The following is a 17488-nucleotide window of genomic DNA, read 5'->3' on the forward strand; positions in this document are numbered from 1 at the left end:
AAATTTGTCTTGGCTAAGAGAGGTCATACGTTGAGAAGTCGATAATCATTCTGGTGAAATTGTTGTTACCAATAAACATATTAGTTCATGGTGTCGATGATAAGTATCTGTATTATCTTTCAGGGAACCTATTTTATTTTGACCAATTCAACATCTTAAAATTCAAATGCAATTAAAAATCTTAGTTCTCCTTTCTCAAAATTAGTTGATAGTACGTCCTCCCATCTGTTTATTGTTTGCTACCAAAATATCATCTATACCACTTCATTAGTGTTGAAAATTAGATAAAATTTTACAATTAACTTTGAGTTTACCTTAAAGGCTCACTGGAGAAACTTAATCAAATACAGAACTTGAGTTCAGTTCCAATTCATTTGTCCCCCTATCTCATAAATAAAATGGGGCAGATACCAAATGTACAGAGCAGAAACATCCTAATATCTAACCTCAGGCTCAGTACTAGCCACAGTTTGTTCCTCTCGCTAATTCAATTTCTGCTATAACAACAAGCTTAATGAAGATAAACCCAGAAAATAATGATCAGATTAGCAGCTTCCAGAGAGGAAAAACCACCTAACCTTGGCCGTCCATGAGCTGGTCACAGCTTAATGTTCTTCTCTTTTCCTACAGACATTTAAACAAGCTTTAGAAATTAGAGGTACACATTGAAGGATCAAGCATGTGCAGAACAGCAATCTCACCAAATATGTTTGATTTTAGGGGGAACCTTAAAGATGATCCTTTAAGTTTTACATCTCTGAGATGCTTGCTCCTGCTGGGTTTCTCCATTTTTGGCAGACCATTGCTGCTTTCTCCAGCTGAGGGAACATTTCTTTTCTTAACCTTTTCATGGTACACAGCAGGTGGTGCAAGCCTCAACTGAGGAATATTCTCTATTTGCATTGACTGATGGTTCTTTTGAAGATTAAGCAGGAGGTCAAACTGTAAAAATTTCACATGTGATCAGTGGAGCCTAAATTTTGGGGTGCGTGCGGAAGAGGGGGGGGGGAAGCACATGGTAATATCAAGTACACAATTATAACAAAGTGAAATATTTGCATACCCTTGAAATGGACTGGAGTCCATAGAAGTTGTCGATACCATCATTCTCATGGGGATGAAGAGCAGTCATCCCATGTGTTTGATGGGATTTTGATAGAGTCTTCACCAATCCATTCTCCACAAGCACAGATTTACTTCTCAACCTCTCTGAATTCTTTCTTGGCATACAAATAGGACATCCAGCTGAGTTGCCCCTGCATGAAGCTTCATTTCCCTGAGTTTCGCATTGGAGATGTACTGCATGACCACAACTGAAAATTTGAATGCTAGAAGCTGAGAAATCTTTTGTGAGGGGACAGTTACAAATGCAACATAGGAGGCTCCGCGGTGCAAATCCATGAGAAGCTCCTCTCTTAAGTAAGCTCAAGGAGGAATAAGTATCATCTTCAATCAATGATTTAGCAGTGTCCTGTAACAGAGTATGGAAGTTGTCACTATGAAAATACTGCATGACAGCTTTGACTAAGAATCAGTGTCATAGGTAGGTAAAGTTACTTTAAGAGTCCAGGTCTAAATCCTTTATCAGAAAAGAGTGGAGCCTTGAAGACCTAGAACTTATTGAGCGCCCCACCCCCCCCCCACCCCCCCACCCCCCACCCCAAAAAAAAGAAGGGGAAACCCTGAAAACCTTAACAGGATAAAATGGCAAGTGGAATGTTTAATGCAGTGGTATTACTTTGCTGATATGAACAACTAATTCCACAGAAAATTACCAAATTTTTTTTCTTCTTTTTTTTTCCTTTTCAAGTTAGCTGTTCTGGTTAGAAGTCAGGATTGAGGTTTCGCCGCCTCTCAGGTTATTCAAACAAAATACATCAAGTAGTGAAGCAAATCAGTTTTCCACATTGAGGTTTCTACATAGAAGTTAGAGATATTTTGAAATTGGGATCCAAGCAACAGAAAGAGTTACTTGCACAGGATGTCACCGACGCAAGAATACAACCTTTAAAATGAACAACAAAAAAAAAAAGAAAACGGACTTCGATGACTCATGCACAAGTGTACATTTATTATTTATTTCGCCTTTTCATATTTTCATCAATTAATCAAAATCTTTGCTTGAGAGAACTCACAGGCTTGAAGGGTTTAACACATTGATTAGCATATGGGAATTCTTCAGCAACCAAATGAAGAAAAAGGTGTACGCCAAAGAATATACATTCAGCCACCAAACAACAAGGAAAAACCTATTTAAGTAAACACCACAAGCAAATTACATAGAGTAAATGAATGGCGTGCAATGATAATCTTATTGACACGCCGTACTCACAAGATAGGAAAGATGAGGAAGAAACATAAAAGGAAACCTACCAAAATCCGCCTCTCAAAATCATATGTTCCAAGCATCCCCAGTATAGTAGGTTTGAAATCACCAAATTCCTGTGTCTCATTATCTGAAAGAAGCTTTAGAATGATCCTTGGGAGGCTTACATATCCAATCATTCCTTCGACAATCTCTTTGATAAACACAGAAAGCAATTTCCTGAGGATGTGAGCATTTATATGAGATTTTGATACCTTCCACTGAATTTTGCAAGCCTGCTGACCTTCTTGCATGCATTCTTCTTCTTTGTACCTTATTTTACTATGATCATGTGAATCCATCAAAGGCTCACAAAAACTGTACCAGGAATAAAAAGAGGGAATCAATAAGCAGGTGATGAAGATGATGTAAGGATCTTTTTTTTTTTTTTGGGAAGGTAACATTTATGTAAGGATCCATTTTTGTTCAGGTGATTTGAAATCCATTGGGTAAATAGAAAAGATTATTATGGACAGAAAAAACATTAAGTAGTTAGATATTGTTAAAGAACTTGTTTCTATTTTCAATTTCAGTGAAATGGCTAAAAAGAGAGATTACTAATTAAGAATCTTGATATTTTCACATAAAGTAAGAGATCAATGTTCAGGTGTAAAGTTACCAACGGGAATACAAACCTGTCGAAGTAAATGAAAAATGGAACTAAAGATTTCAAGTGACCTGAAGGGAAGCAGTTGCCTCTTTCATTTGAAGCCCCGTTATAGTGAAACTGGGCGAACATGAATAGTAAAGGTAAGCAAGAAAATAAGCAAATAAAGGAAATTGGCTTACGAATCAAGCAATTGAAACCAGAGACTTTCTGCTTCATCAGGGTCCAATCGGGGGCTGTTTCTCTGGCACAGTCCAATACAAGTGCGCAAAATATCTAGTATGTCAGTGACCTGCAAGAGAATAAGATGTTGAAGGACTAGAGCTAACAAGACAAACCTTATCATAAAAGAGTATAAGAGGGAAAAAAACCTCTTTCTTGCTTAAAATAGCTTTGAAATGCTCGGGAGCTGCATCACAGTGTTTACTTTCAACAGCAGTATCAAGCAGGATGAATTTTTCATTAAGTGTAGATATAACAAGCAAAAGGGCACTTCCAATGTCACCAACCCTTTCTAACAAGAAAGCAGCTGCATCTACAATTCCATACTCCTGGCACAAACGCAAGCAGCGTTCCACCCTATAGCTTTCAAAAGTCTCCAAAAATCCAAGGACTGACTTAGGCTCATACCTACATAACAGCTACACAAAAGAAATTGTATAAGGAAGATATTGGACTTAAATGGCAGTATAAGACTAAACTGCATCTGCAGGACCTAAGTCATGCTTCACAACTAAGGCTCTAAATGGAAGTGGCTTCTTTTTGACATGGAAAGAAGCCACTTTCATTTAAAGCCTTAGTTGTAAAGCATGAAGGTCCTGCAGAGCTCTTATTCTGAAGCAGACTTTCAAGAAAAGCTATATACTCTGGTTTTTACAACACAATCTGGTAGTTATTATCACTAACAGCAGGGGATTGTACCAAAACTGCCAGATTACTATATTTAGATGCAATAAAACACTGACTGAGAATATAAACTAAGATAGCTCTAAAGAAATAGGCTGACAAGTAGTCGATCATATCTGCTGGAGGCAAAAGAGAGGGTCCATGGAAAATACATCAGTTAGTTGTGGGATGAATTTAGCCAAAACACTCATTCAAGATATGTAATAGTAAATATGCCAGGTTCTGGGAAGATAGATGGCTTAGAAATAACTCTTTAGAAGAGGAATTTCCAGAACCTATACCTTTTGCCCTCATCCCCACATGCTGCTGTAAGTCATTGTAGAGTAGAAGGCAACTGGAACGTACTATTCAGAAGAAATATTCATGACAGGGAACTGGAGGAAGTAGTAAATCTTCTATCAAGGCTAGAAGTAACAGTCAACCCCCTCATGATGTAAGTTGGGGTGGAGTTGTGGTAACAGTGGTATTTTTACTGTGAAATGCTGCTACTTCGATATGTCCAGCAGCAGCAGAGTCATAGAAGAGTGACATGGAAGATAGTGTAGAAGGTCAAAAATCCTACCAAAATAGCTTGCTTCAGTTGGATAGCCTTATCTGGTGGTTGTTTAACACATGAAAATTTGATAAGAAGCCTCTCAGCAGTAGATGCTATATGTGCCTATAGCATCTGACATGTCACCTCCTACTTCACTGTCAGATAGCTAGAGAGATATGAAGTATGTTCTTCTGCCTTTTGGGGTACACTGGCTAATGCCCTTTCAAATCAAAGAAGCCTACAGAAGTTGGAGGCAGTGGAAAGTAAGTCCATCCGGAAGATATGGCAGATGGTACCAGCTTGCACTTTTTGGTGCTTATGGACTGAAAGAAATTGCAGATGATTTGATGGTCCTTATAAAAAAATATTCTAAAACCTAGATGCCTTGTAAACGTTTTTTGCTGGTGTAGATTCCATGCTAATAATTTTTATCAGTTTTTTGACTTTGAGCTCCTTAGACAACATATAGCAAAGCACCATGTAGGAGCTTCTCTCTTTTGCTCTCTGCTGTAATTTTTAGCATCCTCTTGAGGCATTTTCAGTGAAACTCCACTTACTTGATTAAAAAAAAAAGAGAGGAGGTATTCCATCAAGACAGGGCATATCAGGAGAAAAGTTCATGCTCGATAAGCTAAAGTTGAAGGAAAAGAAAGTGAAGTAGAAAGGCTCTCTTACCTATATAGGCTAAAGGGTAGACCTCTAATATGGAGCGTTTTTACCAATGTATGAGTACCAGATCAAAAGGTCAGTACGAAACAAACTTTTCTTCTATGTTTAGACAACATTTGACTGTTGCTCAGAACATCCAAAGGCAGCTTTTCTGATAATATGTTGAATTATTTTGCAGAAGGTACAGGATAGGAGCAAGGATGTGAGTAAACAAGGGAGGGCGCCTAGGAAAGACTTGGCATTAGGACAGCACATAAGCCAAACTTATATATACAGGAGAGAGTGACAGAAGGCTGAAAATATGTAACTGTAATAAAAGCAAGTAACTTATATTCATGCGAAGGAGTAAAAGATGCCCCTGAACAAGTTTCGATGTACACATTACTCAGTTGAGAACAATACTCACCTCAATATAAAGCTCTGTCATTTCATCAGTTATGTGAATTGGATAATTCTGCAGGAGCTTAGGTAAGTCAGACAAGCTTTCCAGGTAGACTTCAGACGACATAAGTTTCTTGCTTCCACGAAAGTCTGAAGCATTATCTTTTCTTAGAGAAGAGAAGTTTAGGGTGCCTGTTGAATGAACTTCAATGAGCGCCTTCAGATAAAGGAAAAGACTTTCCGGATTAGACCGCAGCTGAGACAAAATGTAATCCTTCTCCTCTCCTAAATGATTGACAATCAGAAAAAAGGTTCCTTCCCTGCAGAATACCAAAGTTAGCAAAGATATTCCAGCACCATGTGATTCTCCTCTAAAATAATAGGTTAAATAACGTGTCGCTTGCATAGAATGAACTTCATCTCATGAAAATCCAGCTTGACTATGAAGGACAAGCTTTGTGGAATTGTATAGCAACCTGTTCAACTTGAGTAGATCTGGGATTCGAGAAATGACTGCTGATCTAAAAGCATCAGATTCTTTGCCTCTCGTTTGCCGCAACATGCCATCAATAAATACGAAAGCAAGAATAGGCTCATCAACAGCTTTCATATAACTGTCCAAAGCAGAAAGATACTGATGTCGGATGGCATGAATTAAGCCGCAGACCTAAAATAATAAGCATGTCCTCTTAAATAAATGGAATTCGTTGATACATGATAGAAGAGAAAGGAAAAGAAACAGTTAACAAAGAAAAGTACCTGATGCAGTTGACCCCTCTCACATAAATTCAGTAAGTAATGTGCATCCCAGTCTTCCTCTGGCAAAACTTCTAACAGTGCAGTCAGTTGCTTCTGTCTTCTGTTGAAGGTTTCAACAATCCGCCCAGACACATTGGGGTAAGTTTCGTTCCCCAGTGTCAGGTACTCAAGAATTTGACGAAGGGTATCTTTTGAAACCGTAGCTTTTTCAAAGGTAATAAAAAAGGAAATAAAATCTAATATGTACTCAATATCTTTTTTTGTAGGCCAAATGTCGGTACATCTTTCATCTTTACTGTTAAAAGAACCACCAGTTTGGAAATAACTCATATCAAGAATGGCAGCAAGAACATCTACTACTTTCTGAACTAAGTTTTCGCCTTCGATAGCTAAAATGTCTATTTCAGTTGTTTCCGTCTTTAAATTAGCTGGATTCCATGCAGGACTGAAACTTTCGTTTCCACCTTCTACAAATGCATATCGGAAAACATCTAAGGTGGCCTCTGTGTCGAGCTCTAACAGAGAGAGCAGGTTTGGGTGCGGTACACTGTATGGTAAGCACATTGCTGTAGAAGAATTTGGAGAACTCGCTTCCTCCAACAAAAATTGCACAAGCTCTCTTTTAAGAGACGGCACACGTGTGGGAGGGAGAGTTCCACGCCCTGCAACACAGTTCATCATCAATTGCTTGAGGCTAAACACAAAAGGCACAGCTAAGTAAAAGATAGCGTGTAAAAATACCACAGGAAGGTCCACACAAGAAGCAGAGAGAAGCGGTGGAAAACAACTCCAGCATGCATATGGTGGACGATATGGAGGGAAAGAAATGCAAGATGCTCAGAAGGAAGCAGTAATTTAATACAGAAAATCAAAATGAATTATATATTTCTGTTTCACTTTTGGTGTAAAGAAAGCTTTTTAGAAGATGCTCAACCTTTAATAGAGATTATTGAGTCCTTGTAAGATGAAAACGACACCTTTTTAATGTTTTGTATTGCAAATATGGCTCCAGCACAGCCTTTGTACTGTTTTTCAATACACTTTTCTCATATAGAAAAAAAAACAGAAATGCAGAATAGCTAAAAAATCTTTTTAATTAAAGTTTCATTATCTTCAGCATAAACTCCCCATCCCCAGTCCTTGTTTCTCCCCTGGACAAGATGCCGAGGTGCATATATCATTAGGAGATCTACTGTGCCAGTCTTCAAAGACTAAATATGAAAATAGAATAGGATATAGGCAATGCAACATGTCACGGTGGATATTGTGGGAAAATATGTAACGGAAATAGAAAAACTATGGAAATTGATTTTGAAAATAGCCCCATATGTCTTGAGGGAATATTCCTCTCATCTTTTAATTTTCTCAAGACTCTGTAACACCTTTATCCCAGTTTATAAGTCCCTAAAATCTCTTGCTCCTATCCTTCAACTTCTCCATGAACTACTATCTATCCAAAAACTTCTCCTTAAAGTACTTCAGCTTCTTCAAACAAAAGAAACCAACACAACCATATACCAACCAAAGTAATTGTCTCCTCGACGGCTTTAATGCTCACACAAACAAGGGAAATGTCAAATGCATTCAATAGCCCTTAAAATACGTGAAGCTGAATGTTTTAACATCACATGTGCATACAACATTTGACAGTTCCATATTTTTTTTAATCGAGCTCGTTTCCTCAGTTGAACTAACCGTCAAATCTTTCAAATTTAACTGATATCACAAGAATCGACCACCACAATAGAGAAAAATAATAGAGTTGCTAGGAAGTGAAACCCAAAATATAACCCTTTTTCTTCTGGTATCAACAACAACAAAGTGCGGTCTGGAGAGGGTAGGATGTATGCAGCCTTACTCCTGCCCTGTAAGGGCAGAGAGACTGTTTCCTTTTTCTTCTGTTATCAATCTATTAAAGCACGGAATAACTAACGGCAGTTTACTGTTCAAGCAAGCATAGAAAAAGAAGTTTATCAAGCGCTAAACCATCTCAAATTTAATTGTGTATAAGTTACAGCAGACCAACCTGGAGGAAAAGCAAGACCTTGGAAGCAGTACTTGAGGTAAACGAGCATCTTATACCTGTTTCCACAAAGAAAGTGAAGTTTGTTTACTTGAAACACCAAGTACATTTCAAAAGATGTCAAAAAATGGATGAAACTTTAGGAAGCGGATCACCTACTCTAGCAGAAATTTACATTAGATGGGGGCATTAAATTTGTAGAAGTTATGAGACATGTTCAAACAATTATACACATTTATCAACTTACCCAAGAGCAGTAGCACTTTCTCTTTTGCTATCCCGCAAAATAAAAAAGAGCTCTTCCAAGGGAGTCCTAAAATCATCAAGACCTTTATTGAACAAGTAGATCAATGCACCATGCAGCATATGCTCCCTGCATAGGCGAACAACCTACAAAGTAGATTAAAATTTAACAGTTAAAGCCCAACAAATTCACAGGAAAGAGAGAAAAAACAATTGCAGATCAAGCCTATTATGCAAGCTTTATTTCGTTCATGCAACTTTTTATATGCAATATTTTCCCTGTTTAAGGACAATCTCCTTTGCACTTCTGTCTTATTAACCAAAACATTCATGACGGGCTAAGTTGCTCCAACACGGCAGTTTAGGTGCCGCATCCGTGTCGACATGACACTAGTATGGGTATGGGCATGGGATCCGTACCGAATTTGGTCAAACAATTTTGGGTACTTTGATCACGACGGAAAAATTCGAGACGAGATGCAATTTGATTCCTGAAATCAGGACCAAACTAGGGTAAATTTGAAGAAAATAGCATATCTTATCTAGGAAATCAATCCATTACTTATCTATAATTTGTGAATAAAAAAGAAGTCCATACTTTACAAGCTATACGTAAGTATTCCACAAAATTTCTCATAATTTAGAGATATTTTTATATTTTTATTTTTTTGAATTATTTTTAGCCGGATCTCCGTACCCGTATCCATACTAGGATCCGTATCCCCGAATCTTAGAATTTACATCTCGAAGAATCCGCACCCGTATTGGACACCCACCCCTGTGTCCAAGCAACTTAGATGACGGGTATAAAACATGCAGCAATACCTGATTGAAATCCAGGGACAACATGTCCATGTGGAGGACACACTGTTCAACACGCTGTAACCAACCTTTAGTGCTGTAGTGCTCCACTAGTGCTTGCATTATCTTCAGCAATAACAGATCAAAGTAGATCAACAGCAATATTATAAAATTTGATAAATGAACCACAAAGCAAGTGTGCAACAGTGACACAGTAAAGTAATAAGAGTGTAAAAAAACCCAATTCAAAAGTTCGTCACAAATCAAAACCACGGAAATACCTCAGGTGGTAAAGATCCTAGCATGTCTTTCAAAATATATGGCTCCAGAAGCTCCAAAAAAGTATCTGTACATGAAAACATATAGTTTGAACAGACTATTAACTTCATCACGATAACACATGTTGCAAATTGGAGTAAAATAAGAAGAGTAAAAGCCCAGACTTCCATTAGGGGAACACGAATGGAATTAAAGGATTAAATAACAATCTGTTAAACGTCTCTATTCTATTATCTTTTCTAATAACAGTGGTGTCCAAACTAGCCTGAGCAGACCAACTAATCTTTCATGTACCTACTAACTCCCACCAGCACAGGAACCGGTAACTTTGCTGGCTAAGTCTTAAGCAGATGAGAAGAATTTACTGTGTGTCGCCTCTGTCAGAAATTGAACTTTCAAGGTTGTCAGACCAGGGACTACTAGGCCAATCCGTTGGGGCTCCAATACGCATCAGTTTTCCCTATTTTTCCTATCCATATATAACTAGTTTCTGGAAGAATTTTTTTTAATTTGTTTTAGTAGGCAGGAGAAAGGTGGAGACTGGGGGGAAAGAAAAAGTTACCAAACAGACGTGAAATAACTGTTCATTCAAACTATGGTTTGTCCCTTCGATTCAAACTCTCTGCTTAACAATATGCTCACCCTATTATAATCAGTTCCTCATAAATCGTTAACCTAGTTAATTCACTATGGTACTGGAGCCATCACTAATATTTTACAGTTTTTATGATAAGCAATTTTCTTTTTCATCAAGGAGGCATCAAACGCAGAAGCAAGCTTGCAAATAGTTGACATGAGACATACTGCAGGAAGTTGAAGTCTAAACACATTGCAACATACCCTTGTGATTCACAGCGTCAAACTTCGGAAAAATTTCATCAAATAGAACATCAAGTCTCTTGATATGAAGACAGAATTCAACGGAAACACCACCAACCACAGTGTACTGCTCCTTAATATCAGGATGCACAAAGTTAGCATCATACTTAGATTCATTTGATTGGCCTGACTGTCCATGTTGGTTGCCAGATGCCACTGCTATGTAGGAGAATACCTCATCTACATATGACAACAGCAACTGTACAAGATATGGTATAAGAGTCTTCTGAACATCATCCAAATTACTTGGAAGGTCAATAACTGCTTGTGCTCGACCATCATAAAGAGACATTGCCATGTTCAGCGCACTCGTCCAGTCACCTCCTTTATGCAAAACCTCTATTCGTTCCTTCCAGGAAAGAAGGCGTGAAACAACAAGCTGGGATGGCCGCAGAATGTACAAAGTTGCCCCCCTGATACCTAAACAATTGTGATGCGCTTTCTCAGGGTTTCCAAAAGCATTGCTGAAGTAGGCATGGTATGACATGAGATCATCTCCACAAGATCCATCCATAGCAAAACTTCTCTGGTGGATCAAATTCCCATCTTTTGAAAACAAACAAAGTCGTCCAGTTGCCGTGAGAATTACCAAAATCTGGACAAGTAAAAGACCCTTGTAATCTTTGTACTAAATGCAAGTACGCCACATATTGCAGATAAATGACAAAAAAAGTAAGTTCCTGATAAAGCACCAAGAAATTTATACACCTGTTCATCCAACCATGCCAGCCCAACTGCTGAGCTATCTGTAGTCCATTTCCAACAAACTTTTAGCTCTGATTTCACCAGCTTAGCCACCTGAACTCTTCGATCCCAAGCAATTGCAAGCAGTGAAACATTTTCTGATGTTTCAATGGACATACTTTCTGCTGCAAGAAAAACAAGCTTAGCAAGCCTCAATGCAAAGTAACCATAGGTGAAATTCACACATAACAACTGAAGAAATAAGTGATCCCATACATTTTTTCCAAGCAGCATATGGCATTGAACCCTCCCTAGCACCATCAGAGCGTGCAATTTTAGCATAAACTTTAAATGTGGGGCTTATTTTTGCCTGCAATAGACAGTGAAACAAAAGTCCTGAGCAAGAAGTAGGAATGAAGGTTAAACTGATCATTTAAAAAGAATTTGGGTTTTGAGGAGATTGTGAGGTCCTTCCAAGGAAATGAATCTTCTAAAAACTTCATACCACAAGAGCATATTGGTGTGTGCCAAATATGACCACACCTTCCTCAATCAAAGAAGGGTTGCCTCCATCTAGAGAAGCCACCATTGCACCTCCATAACTTTCACCAGATAGTAGTGGTACAGCACATATTGTGGTGCTATTGTTTTCCGTTAGTATTTCCTGATCAAATGTCATAAAGTATATTATTCAATCTTGCCATTCACGTTATTCATGTCAATTGAGAAGCATGAAAAGGATATTTTTACCTGTGACTTCGAAAGGGAGATCATATTGATCAAGGGAAGCACTTTAAACCGGCTTAACTTAACTACACCTTTAGTATCACCGCTGAGCACATTAAACTGACGAGTAACTTGAGAATCCTGCCCTAAATATAAAAGGTGCACCACTGGAGCTTTATGTTCAGTGACAACTTTAAGCACAGAGGCCCTTTGCACATCCCATACAGTATAATGCCCATCACCATATCCTGCAAAGAGCAAGTCCCCTTGCTGATTAAAGCTCAAGGAAGTTACAGGGACTTGAGGTCTATCTCTCGGCAACCCAAAAACCAACATCTGAAATATATAGACATTTCTGCCATCAGAAAGAAACATATTTAATAATTCAGTAGCATCTAATAGCTTTAACTTTAAGTAACAAGTAAATATCCACAATACAGATATAGAGATTCTACAATAAGCAATGAGTAATTTCCTTCTCAGAAGTGCATATAGCTAAATATTTGTTAAATTAAATTCACATAAGTTCAAAGAAGAAAGAAAGAATAATATATTTTGGAATAGACCAATGCTTTTTGTTGAAACCTAACTCAGAATGTGGTCAGTCACTGTAATAAGGTACTGGTGCACAAAGCTAATTAGCACAAAAACAAACCTTAGCATCCATGTCATCAGCATGATGTGGAGAGTATCTGCTTGGCATCACAAGAATCGATCCTCTGGACATTCCCACAGCAATGTAGTTGAGGTGAACAGCCAAGACCTGGGAAGATCCATGTTCTCGCCTGAAAGCTTGAGATAACAGGGTTTGAGTAATAGTGTTGTTATCATCTACATCAAAGTAACCCAAGACATTAGAACCCCTATGAACTCCATCAAGCCTCATTGGTTGAGCAGCAGCACCCTCTTCCAAGTGCATAGCCGTGAAGGCCTGCTTCTTTTCAGCTTCCTCAGCCAATTCTAGGGGCTTCAAGGCAGAGTGGTATTTTTTCAGAGGCGTTGTACTATCCCTCATACTTTCCCCTTGTAGAACTAACTCCTCAATGATGCTTGCAGCATCATTTAGAGAATCGTTTTCATCTCCATGGGAACTGATATCCTCCTCTTTAGATTGAGAAATTACATTCTCAAGCTCATGTTTAGCACCATCCTTTTCAGTCGAATCTTCATCAGAAAGACTTCCATAAACTGGAGAAGAGAGTATCTCATTTGTAGCAGCTTCTTCACTGCTATCAGCACTTGCAACATTATCTTCACCTCCAGATAAAGATTGAACTTTCCTATCTTCAATCTCATCCAACCCAGAGCTCTCATTAAAAATCAAGTCTTTTTCAGTTCTAGTAGGAAATTCCACTAGAGTTCCGGTATAAGTTGGAGCTTCCTTCAAATTACTTTTATTTGAAAATTCTTCCATCTCAGAAACATCATCTCCAGCAAAGCTCGTATTATCCTGACCTGCATCCACTGTAGAAACCTCCCTACTAGTCTTGTCCATATCACTTAGTTGAGCTTGAGCAGCTTGAAACTGATCCTTTCTGTCAACTTCCAAGTCAATATTCTCAGAACCAATCTCGTGTAAAAACCCTGAGCGCCCAAACGTATTAAGATTTTTGTCCGAAACGTTGGTTTCATTATGGGTTGGAGGAGCTATGGAAGGCAATGCATCACTTTCCAAAGCCCTTTGCAACACTGCAGAGCTTGCTCTTCTGGATTTGATGGCTGCTGCACGAGGTGCAGGAATGGAGCGTGATGCAGCGACTGCTGCAGCCAAGGCATCCCCGGGCTTTGAATTTGATCTGATGACCCCGTTAAAAAATGGTGGCAACACACTCTGGCCTGCCGGTGGTGAAGAAAATTCACTGGATTGTTTGCTACTAATTGACTTGGCTCTTGGCTCTGTAGATTGGGAAGACGAGTCTACAGAGAGACTGCGACGATCTAGATAATTGTGTCCATGTGCAGCAGATGGCGAAGAAGGAGGAGAAGGTGAAGAAGAAGAAGAAGAAGAAGAAGAAGAGGAGGAGTGGTTGAGGAGAATTTCATCAACAGTGCGATGACGTAGTAAGTGATCATCGTCGTCGTCATCAGCATGTGACTCTAAAAACGAATCGAGGTCAAGCTCCATTTCAAGTCTTCACTCACTACTGCTTTTATCTATGACGCAAAACCAATTAGCTCTTTGCCCCTGTAAACAAGGTCCAATGAAATTAGTTTATGATAAAGGAGATCTATACAAGGTAGAATGTCTAGAAGGTTGTCGTATGTTTAGAGTCTGAATAACTAAAGACCTCTACTTAAGTTAGGGACATAATTAGCTAGTATTTCAGAGACAACGAATATCTAAATTATGTGAATTATATGAACTCTGAATGAACACAAGTCAAAGGCCATATAACTTACAGTTGCAAAACATAAGTTGCTTAGTCGCAGGAGAAATTAAGGGAAACAAAATTTCAAAAAAGAAAGAAAAAATGCAAAGAGAAACCCAAATCTACAACCTGAAAAATCACTGCTCAGAACGACAAACCCAACACTAGAAACACATCAAAACAACAATAAAGGAGCCAACGAAATCTTATTCATTTCGAAGAGATTAACTTCTGCATTCAACAAAGCCAATAGCACTAGCAGGAAACAGGACAAGATAACAAGAGGGTTTTATAAAGGCAGCAAATTAGCACTTCAAATAAATAGGGAACACAAAAAATAACATTTTTGACAAGTAGGAAGCACAAAATAAAACATCAGAAACACAAAATAAAACAGATCACAATCCAAATTAACCATACATTAATTAAAACCTGCAATATTCTGTAGTTGGATAATATCACTAAAAGCACTGTAATCTTTAGGCAGTGATACAAACTCAGTTAGGCGGTACTGGAACCCATATTTTATAATAGTGAACGATAAGAAATTTACAGAAAAGGCAATAACTTCCATTATATATATGCTGAAGGAGTGGATGAGACTGCTGTACACCCTTAACGAGGAACTATTTACATGCTATTTCAGAGGCTACAATGCAGCCGTCTAAGCTTGGGACAGGATGAAACTGACCTTTCTGACAGAAAATTTTAATTCACTAATTGTTTAACTTTTTTCAAAGTAGTAGGACTAACTCTTATAACTACATCAGCCTATACAGTGTCCATTTTAACCGAGTCAAGAGATCCCACAATATCACCCAAAAACCCACTTGAGCCAAAAATTTCACATTTCAATGACATACTTGCATTGAATTAATATTGACTAGACTAAATCAGATTAAGCACTTCGTCCTCTCTTTTCTGCTTATATTTTTTTGCAGATTGACCATTTAAATGTTTTGTCTCAAAAGACAAATACTTCAAGGAAATTTAAGTATCATAATAGAACAATCAGCCCAACGGGTCCAAATGAAGCTAAATGGATATACAGATTCATTAGCCGACCCCAACTAGTTTGGGATTAAAGCTTATTGCATAATTCACGACAATAGAACGCCAAATGCAGATTGCAGGGTATACCTCCAATTGCCCCAGACGGAGAGCCTCTGATCATCCTCTTCTTCATCAAACTCATTACCATATCCAAAGTCCAAACTCCCATATCCTGATTAATTCTAGAAATCCTGAATTTGCACGAACCATTAGAATTCTCTCTCAACAAACCCACTTTCCTTCTCCCACTTCGAATTCCTCTTAATCTCACTACATACAAACCAAATTCAAATCTCCATTCACAAACAACTCTCCACATGAATCAGTCCCAACAGCTACAGGGAAATCCGAGCAAGTCCCATAAGCTGCAGAAGTTCCAACAGAGCAACAATGGCGACAGGTCCCACACCAAACACTGTGCCTCCCCGAAACGGAGCAGGACCACCACCCCCCTCCCCTGCGTAGCCGCTTAGCAGCTATCAAACCGAGATTTTTCCATTTGTTATTAGCGATAAACAGCTATCACTATCATAGAAACTGAGTTTGGACATGTCAAAGGCTTAAATGGGAAAGGAAGTGGCTCGATCAGCTGGACATTGGCGCCTAGTTTGAAGCCCATGGGATTATGTAGAGTAGGGTTTTGGGGAATCAGAATCTAGGGATTTGGATTTGAAGCTGAAAGGGCATCCAAGAATGGATGTACAGGATTCAGTGGCGTGACATGAATCTAGGGTTTTGTGCGACATTGTAACTTCATGAATACACACACAGAGACTATGTAAGTTTATTTACACTTTCTCTTAGAACTCTACAGTTCGAATCAGCTTGAACACACCTCAATTAATCTATGAAAAACAGATGGGCTAACTTAGTATGTACATATAGATCATGTAGCTCAGTAAACTTGAATTAAGCAGAAGTGTGTAGGGAAATTTGAATATGGATCAGTGAAGAACAAGAAGGAGAAGACCTCAAGTAGTAATTCAAAGCTAAAACCATTTACTATCATGTATACACACAAAGAGCATAAAGTACTCTCTTTTTTCTTTGATACAAAACCCAGCAGTTGCCATTGAATACAAGAAAGGTTCGAATATCAAAAGATCAGGAATAAAACCAAAATTAATCCACTAAATACCAAAACTCCCATCATATATTAACAAATACGAAATAAATTCTTTAAATCCCAATGTCAAAAGTTAAAACGCTTCAATCAGAAAATCTAGCACGAATTCTACCAAAAAACTAAGGAATTGAGGCATGAGATTACCTTGATTGGAAGAAGAACTGGAGAGTGGCTTTGGCCCAATTTGAAAGCTCTTCACTTTAGTGATTTTTAATACACACGGATCAAAGATAAATAGTACTCATAAATGTATTCTTCCTTCGGTTTATTTTCTAGAATAAGTAAGGAGAAGAGTATTGCCAAGTTAGAGAATAACAATGGGTATAGGTATGTTTCGACCCGGTTCCTTCGCTAAGGTGAAACTGTTTCCTTTATTGGTATACCAAAATAATCCTATTTATCCTTAGTTGGGTTTTTCTTTTTTCTTCCTTCAAATTTCAATATGTGAAAGGAAACAGAATTACTGAACTATGTGAAAGGAGAAAAAATAAGAACAAAAATGAAATTTGTCAGGAATTCAGGGGCTAAAAATACTTCATTCTTCAACCAAAACGAGGCGGACTTTCACAACAGATGAAATGGGACCAGACCGTTTAGTCAGCCCAAGGTAGCCCCTCTCTGAAATGGGCCTTCCGTAGTTTATTTATTCAATAAACTGAAAAAACTGCTAGTATTTAGTTACATGAGATACATAAAGTTAGCGTTTGGCAGTAGATTTCTAAATTTATTTTGAAAAATCTGGTTTGGGTAAAGTTTGATTTGAAGATGAAAATGTGTTTGGACATAAGATTTCAAAATATATTTCACTTTTCTTTTTTGAGAAAAAACATGAAACATGACTTATACCCACAAGTTCTAAAAACTATCACAAATACTCAACAGTAGCTTTATCAATAACATTCATTATATTATCGCAAACCATAATCCTGAACATAAATAAATTTAGTACAAAATTATCATTTTTATAATGAACTACATAATACACTATCAGATGGCCGATAACACGAAATAACATTATTACAAAATAATAAATGGTGGGTTCTTTTATAAAATACAAAAGTTTGGGGCAATTTTTAAAAAATG

General features: G+C 38.0%; 1 protein-coding gene across 1 annotated transcript; it reads right to left on the minus strand.

The window, feature by feature from the left end:
* Positions 1–250: 250 nt before the first annotated feature.
* Positions 251–16830, minus strand: LOC104220024 (uncharacterized). Its single transcript, XM_009770817.2, has 20 exons — positions 16550–16830; positions 12513–14042; positions 11882–12193; positions 11637–11795; positions 11408–11501; positions 11156–11316; positions 10409–11042; positions 9571–9635; positions 9314–9415; positions 8493–8635; positions 8249–8304; positions 6223–6884; positions 5940–6130; positions 5489–5783; positions 3344–3613; positions 3155–3264; positions 2374–2683; positions 1064–1471; positions 702–942; positions 251–624 (listed from the first exon to the last, which is right to left on the minus strand). Exons 2-20 carry the CDS (start codon positions 13980–13982, stop codon positions 599–601), a joined length of 5709 nt encoding a protein of 1902 aa, XP_009769119.1. The 5' UTR covers positions 13983–14042; positions 16550–16830; the 3' UTR covers positions 251–598.
* Between the last annotated feature and the right edge of the window lie 658 nt (positions 16831–17488).

Source organism: Nicotiana sylvestris, chromosome 5 (genome assembly GCF_000393655.2).
Source record: "Nicotiana sylvestris chromosome 5, ASM39365v2, whole genome shotgun sequence".
NCBI classification, from domain to species: Eukaryota; Viridiplantae; Streptophyta; class Magnoliopsida; order Solanales; family Solanaceae; genus Nicotiana; species Nicotiana sylvestris.